The following is a 7500-nucleotide window of genomic DNA, read 5'->3' as shown; positions in this document are numbered from 1 at the left end:
ATTATTATAGTAGTAGTATTATTATCATTATATGTATTATTATTATATTTATTATTATTATATTCATTATTATTATATTTATTATTATTATATTCATTATTATTATTATTATATTCATTATTATTATTATTACAGTCATTATTATTATTATTACATTCATTATTATTATATTTATTATTATAATATTTATTATTATTATTATTATTATTATTATTATTACATTCATTATTATTATATTTATTATTATAATATTTATTATTATTATTATTATTATATTCATTATTATTATTATAATTATTATAATTTTTATTATTATAATATTCATTATTATTATTATATTCATTATTATTATATATTATAATTTTTATTATTATAATATTTATTATTATTATTATATTCATTATTATTATTATAATTATTATTATTATATTTATTATTATTAGGAGCTTCATTGAACATCATTTGCCCAAACTGCCTTTTCAGTAAACGGGCAAAATTATGGAAAAATACCAAATTGTATCTAATTCAGGAACAATCTTACTCTCATATTTATATTTATTTATATTTTAACACTGTGCTCTCTCTGTATACTCGCTTTCCTTTTTCATTTCATTTTATTTCATCTTGTCGTATTTTTAATAATAATGTTATAATCTGTATTTGTATTTTTAAACAAAGTGTTCATCTAAAACCACTATGATCCATACATCAGCTGATCTATAGTTATTGTATCTGTCCCTATCTAAATAAACCTTTAATAATAATAATAATCATAATCATTTCATGCATATATATATATAAGTTGGATTACTACTTGATGAGTTTAAAACTAATGAGAGCAATCATTCCTAACTGTCTTTTACATGAAGTATAACAGAATGACAGCGTAGTTGTGAGTGTGTTCCTGATGTGCTCCAGCCTATCAGATGTCATGATGCCTCCTGTTGTCGTCCTGGCAACCTGCTACTTTGGGGTCTTCTGGGTCGACACGTCAACATTTTGTCGATCTTTTTCTCCACTTTTCTCCACGTCTCTGTCCATTTTATTCCAATTGTTTTGTCACTTTTTTGGCGGGTTTTTTTTACAACGTTTTGGTCACTTTTTCAGTGTTTAAAAACATATTTTGTTGACTTTTTTCAAAAATATGTTGTCATAGTTCTGGTATAGACAACAGGAGAGTTAACGAGCCAGTTCATATTTTAATGATGATAATAAAACGATGTCTGATCAGTACTGAACACAAAGCGTGGTCCATCTGGACTCTGGTCTTAATGCAGTCCAGTTCATGTTTTCTCCTGCATGGATCACATCAGCTGTTTGAACCAACTGTACCCAAACACACAAGTGGACAGACTCTGGAGTGTGTGTGTGTGTGTGTGTGTGTGTGTGTGTGTGTGTGTGTGTGTGTTTTACCTGGACACTCTCCTCTGGAAACCAGACAGCAGCAGTGTGTTGCCAGGCAATAGGCCAGGTGGGTAGGGGGTGTGGCTTAAGTCCAGGTAGACCTGAAGACTCCTCCCAGTCTGGTCACACACTGAGAGTCTCACACCTGCAGCAGAACCCCCGGTCCTGTCGGTCAGACCTATCCTCTCACACACCTGAGACTGGAAACACACCAGCTCTGACCTACACACACACACACACACACACACACACACACACACACACACACACACACACACACACACACACACACACACACACACACAGACCCATGGAGTCTACATGTGTCCAGATGTATTTAAATCTAGGTCCTGCCCTCTCAGAGTTTTAGTCACTGAAACAAAGACTTGAGAAAGCAGCTTCTAACCCGCCACTTTCTCCTGAATAACAAGAAGACAGGAACAGACACACCCACTGATGGCAGGCCATCAATCTGGTATTATAATACATATCAACCTGAGTGATTAAACCTTCACGAGGAACGCAACATGAAGCTAACTACTACTACCGGCTGGTTCATGGTTTTATACTTTACACCTGAACTCAGTCACGGACCAACGGAGGCGTCTCTGATCCACCTCAGCCAGAAACAGCTGCTGGATCATTATTATATATTATGATAGTATCACTGACGTTGTTTTCGTTGTCATCTACCTCCAGCTCCAGTGTGGACGGACATATTTAGTAAAATGGAGGTTGTTGGGACAGAATGTATTTCTAATGGAGGGAAATATCTGTCTACATGTAGATGTTAATATGAATAAATGAGTTTACCTGCAGTCCAACACATCAGAGACAGACAGGACGGTGGGAGAGAGAGCCTGAACACACAGAGAGAGAGAGAGTTATTATAGAACATGTATTATATAAAAACATCTACAGTAGGTCTGTCTGTCTGCCTGTCTGCCTGCCTGTCTGCCTGCCTGTCTACCTGTCATTCAGCCAGTCACTGTTATCATTCACCCAGTCACTGTTATCATTCACCCAGTCACTGTTATCATTCACCCAGTCACTGTTATCATTCACCCAGTCACTGTTATCATTCACCCAGTCATTGTTATCATTCACCCAGTCACTGTTATCATTCACCCAGTCACTGTTATCATTCACCCTGTCACTCTCATCATTCACCCAGTCACTCTCATCATTCATCCTGTCACTGTCATCATTCATCCAGTCACTGTTATCATTCACCCAGTCACTGTTATCATTCACCCAGTCACTGTTATCATTCATCCAGTCACTCTCATCATTCATCCAGTCACTCTCATCATTCATCCAGTCACTCTCATCATTCACCCTGTCACTCTCATCATTCATCCAGTCACTCTCATCATTCATCCTGTCACTCTCATCATTCAACCAGTCACTGTTATCATTCACCCTGTCACTCTCATCATTCATCCAGTCACTCTCATCATTCACCCAGTCACTGTTATCATTCACCCAGTCACTGTTATCATTCACCCAGTCACTGTTATCATTCACCCTGTCACTCTCATCATTCACCCAGTCACTCTCATCATTCATCCTGTCACTCTCATCATTCATCCAGTCACTGTTATCATTCACCCAGTCACTCTCATCATTCATCCAGTCACTGTTATCATTCATCCAGTCACTCTCATCATTCATCCAGTCACTCTCATCATTCATCCAGTCACTCTCATCATTCACCCTGTCACTCTCATCATTCATCCAGTCACTCTCATCATTCACCCTGTCACTCTCATCATTCAACCAGTCACTGTTATCATTCACCCTGTCACTCTCATCATTCATCCAGTCACTGTTATCATTCACCCAGTCACTGTTATCATTCACCCTGTCACTCTCATCATTCACCCAGTCACTCTCATCATACATCCTGTCACTCTCATCATTCATCCAGTCACTGTTATCATTCACCCAGTCACTCTCATCATTCATCCAGTCACTGTTATCATTCATCCAGTCACTCTCATCATTCATCCAGTCACTCTCATCATTCATCCAGTCACTCTCATCATTCATCCTGTCACTCTCATCATTCATCCAGTCACTCTCATCATTCACCCTGTCACTCTCATCATTCATCCAGTCACTGTTATCATTCATCCAGTCACTCTCATCATTCATCCAGTCACTCTCATCATTCATCCAGTCACTGTTATCATTCACCCAGTCACTGTTATCATTCACCCAGTCACTGTTATCATTCACCCTGTCACTGTTATCATTCACCCAGTCACTCTCATCATTCACCCAGTCACTGTTATCATTCACCCAGTCACTGTTATCATTCACCCTGTCACTCTCATCATTCACCCTGTCACTCTCATCATTCACCCAGTCACTGTTATCATTCACCCTTTCACTCTCATCATTCACCCAGTCACTGTTATCATTCACCCAGTCACTGTTATCATTCACCCTGTCACTCTCATCATTCACCCAGTCACTGTTATCATTCACCCAGTCACTGTTATCATTCACCCTGTCACTCTCATCATTCACCCAGTCACTCTCATCATTCATCCTGTCACTCTCATCATTCAACCAGTCACTGTTATCATTCACCCTGTCACTCTCATCATTCATCCAGTCACTGTTATCATTCATCCAGTCACTCTCATCATTCATCCAGTCACTCTCATCATTCATCCAGTCACTCTCATCATTCACCCTGTCACTCTCATCATTCATCCAGTCACTCTCATCATTCACCCTGTCACTCTCATCATTCAACCAGTCACTGTTATCATTCACCCTGTCACTCTCATCATTCATCCAGTCACTCTCATCATTCACCCTGTCACTCTCATCATTCATCCTGTCACTCTCATCATTCATCCAGTCACTGTTATCATTCACCCAGTCACTCTCATCATTCATCCAGTCACTGTTATCATTCATCCAGTCACTCTCATCATTCATCCAGTCACTCTCATCATTCATCCAGTCACTCTCATCATTCATCCAGTCACTCTCATCATTCATCCAGTCACTCTCATCATTCATCCAGTCACTGTTATCATTCATCCAGTCACTCTCATCATTCACCCAGTCACTCTCATCATTCATCCAGTCACTCTCATCATTCACCCTGTCACTCTCATCATTCATCCAGTCACTCTCATCATTCACCCTGTCACTCTCATCATTCATCCAGTCACTGTTATCATTCACCCAGTCACTCTCATCATTCATCCAGTCACTGTTATCATTCACCCAGTCACTGTTATCATTCACCCTGTCACTCTCATCATTCACCCAGTCACTCTCATCATTCATCCAGTCACTCTCATCATTCATCCAGTCACTGTTATCATTCACCCAGTCACTCTCATCATTCATCCAGTCACTGTTATCATTCATCCAGTCACTCTCATCATTCATCCAGTCACTCTCATCATTCACCCAGTCACTCTCATCATTCATCCAGTCACTCTCATCATTCACCCTGTCACTCTCATCATTCATCCATTCATCCAGTCACTCTCATCATTCATCCAGTCACTCTCATCATTCATCCAGTCACTCTCATCATTCATCCAGTCACTCTCATCATTCATCCAGTCACTCAATATGAAATCTATTTCATGGGAAATCTGAATATAGATTGGAATGCATTAGACAACCGGACTGGCCCAAACTACGACTCAGCTACAGTATATCAGCTGCTGCCACTACACTATGATACATATATATGTGGGCTTATCTGCTAACGTTAGCTACCGACCGTTAGCTTGAAACCATCCAGCAAATAGACGGTACCGTAGGGTGATTTAACGTCAGCGCTCATTTTACTCACAGTTTAACAACAAAACTAAACGCTGAGTGAACATTACTAGCTACGTTTCTCATGTTGGTTTGGAGCGGTATGCACCCCCACCAACCTGGAAAACAGTTTTAAATCAGTAACGTTACTACAGCGTGTCGGAGGATACACACAGACTCCTGCAGCGGGAGTCAGAGGGGCCGTCACAGCAGCGTGGCTAACGTTAGCTAACGTTACTTCTTGTCTCATCTGGGTCTGATTAAATTGGGGTCTGGGACAGTAAATTCATCACAACGCTATTTTCCGATAAACTGTAGCTGTCATATTTCACGGGCGTGAGTGTGGATTTCATGTCGCAGCTTTCCTCACTGTTTATCACTTACTGAGTGAAGTAGTACTCGCCCTGTTGTTCATTTGGTTGCCATGACTTCATGAGTGATGACGTCCTGTCACTGTTCCAGTTGCTCTGCTCACCCTGGGGGGAGAGAGCTCACCCTAGGGGGGGAGAGAGCTCACCCTAGGGGGGGAGAGAGCTTACCCTGGGGGGGGGAAGAGCTCACCCTAGGGGGAGAGAGCTCACCCTGGGGGGGAGAGCTCACCCTGGGGGGGAGCTCACCCTGGGGAGAGGCTACCCTGGGGGGGGGGAGCTCACCCTGGGGAAGAGCTCACCCTGGGGGGGAGAGCTCACCCTGGGGGAGGGGGGCAGGGAGCGCTCACCCTGGGGAGAGAGAGCTCACCCTGGGGGGAGAGAGCTCACCCTGGGGGGGGAGAGCAGATGGCAGTTGCTTGAGTTCAGTAGAGCAGACGGCGCTACGATTTCATGACTTTTCATAATCAGCTGAAGGAGCGGGGGTGCATGGTGTACATAGGAGCGGGGGTGCATGGTGTACATAGGAGCGGGGGTGCATGGTGTACATAGGAGCGGGGGTGCGGGGTGTACATAGGAGCGGGGGTGCAGGGTGTACATAGGAGCGAGGGTGCGGGGTGTACATAGGAGCGGGGTGCAGGGTGTACATAGGAGGCGGGGTGCGTGGTGTACATAGGAGCGGGGGTGCGGGGGTGTACATAGGAGCGAGAGTGCGTGGTGTACATAGGAGCGGGGGGTGCAGGGTGTACATAGGAGCGGGGGTGTACATAGGAGCGGGGGGTGCGGGGTGTACATAGGAGCGGGAGTGCGGGGTGTACATAGGAGCGGGGAGTGCGTGGTGTACATAGGAGCGAGTGCGTGGTGTACATAGGAGTGGGGTGTACATAGGAGCGGGGGTGTACATAGGAGCGGGGGTGCGGGGTGTACATAGGAGCGGGGGTGCGTGGTGTACATAGGAGCGGGGGTGCGGGGTGTACATAGGAGTGGGGTGTACATAGGAGCAGGGAGTGCGGGGGTGTACATAGGAGCGGGGGTGCGTGGTGTACATAGGAGCGGGGGTGCGGGGTGTACATAGGAGTGGGGTGTACATAGGAGCGGGGAGTGCGGGGTGTACATAGGAGTGGGGGTGTACATAGGAGCGGGGTGCGGGGTGTACATAGGAGGTGGGGTGTACATAGGAGTGGGGGTGTACATAGGAGCGGGGGTGCGGGGTGTACATAGGAGCGGGGTGTACATAGGAGTGGGAGTGCGGGGTGTACATAGGAGTGGGAGTGTACATAGGAGCGGGGGGTGCGTGGTGTACATAGGAGCGGGGGTGCGTGGTGTACATAGGAGTGGGGTGTACATAGGAGCGGGGGTGCGGGGTGTACATAGGAGTGGGGTGTACATAGGAGCGGGGGTGCGGGGTGTACATAGGAGTGGGGTGTACATAGGAGTGGGGTGTACATAGGAGCGAGGGGTGCGGGGGTGTACATAGGAGCGGGAGTGTACATAGGAGTAGAGAGTGCGGGGGTGTACATAGGAGTGGGGTGTACATAGGAGCGGGGGTGCGGGGTGTACATAGGAGTGGGGTGTACATAGGAGCGGGGGTGCGTGGTGTACATAGGAGCGGGGGTGCGTGGTGTACATAGGAGCGGGGGTGTACATAGGAGCGGGGGTGCGGGGTGTACATAGGAGCGGGGTGTACATAGGAGTGGGGTGTACATAGGAGCGGGGGTGTACATAGGAGCGGGGGTGCGGGGTGTACATAGGAGCGGGGGTGCGTGGGGTGTACATAGGAGCGGGGGAGTGCGGGGTGTACATAGGAGCGAGGGGTGCGGGGGTGTACATAGGAGTGGGGTGTACATAGGAGCGGGGGTGCGGGGGTGTACATAGGAGCAGGAGTGCGTGGTGTACATAGGAGCGGGGGTGCGGGGTGTACATAGGAGCG

At 45.4% G+C, this 7500-nt stretch overlaps 1 protein-coding gene across 2 annotated transcripts in view; it reads right to left on the bottom strand.

Annotated features, from left to right (window-relative positions):
- The window catches only part of ctc1 (CTS telomere maintenance complex component 1), a 37027-nt gene that overhangs the window by 10524 nt on the left and 19003 nt on the right, over positions 1-7500 (bottom strand). For both annotated transcript variants that reach the window (XM_078245213.1, XM_078245212.1), the window contains exons 17-18: positions 2218-2264; positions 1414-1626 (exon numbers count right to left, since the gene is read on the bottom strand). In XM_078245213.1, coding sequence (XP_078101339.1) covers positions 1414-1626; positions 2218-2264 — 260 coding nt within the window. The remainder of the gene's footprint in view (positions 1-1413; positions 1627-2217; positions 2265-7500) is intronic.

The sequence above is a fragment of the Sander vitreus genome, unplaced genomic scaffold (genome assembly GCF_031162955.1).
Source record: "Sander vitreus isolate 19-12246 unplaced genomic scaffold, sanVit1 ctg414_0, whole genome shotgun sequence".
Lineage (NCBI taxonomy): Eukaryota > Metazoa > Chordata > Actinopteri > Perciformes > Percidae > Sander > Sander vitreus.
Note: the sequence above shows the minus strand (reverse complement) of the source record. Positions and strands in the feature narration are given on the sequence as shown.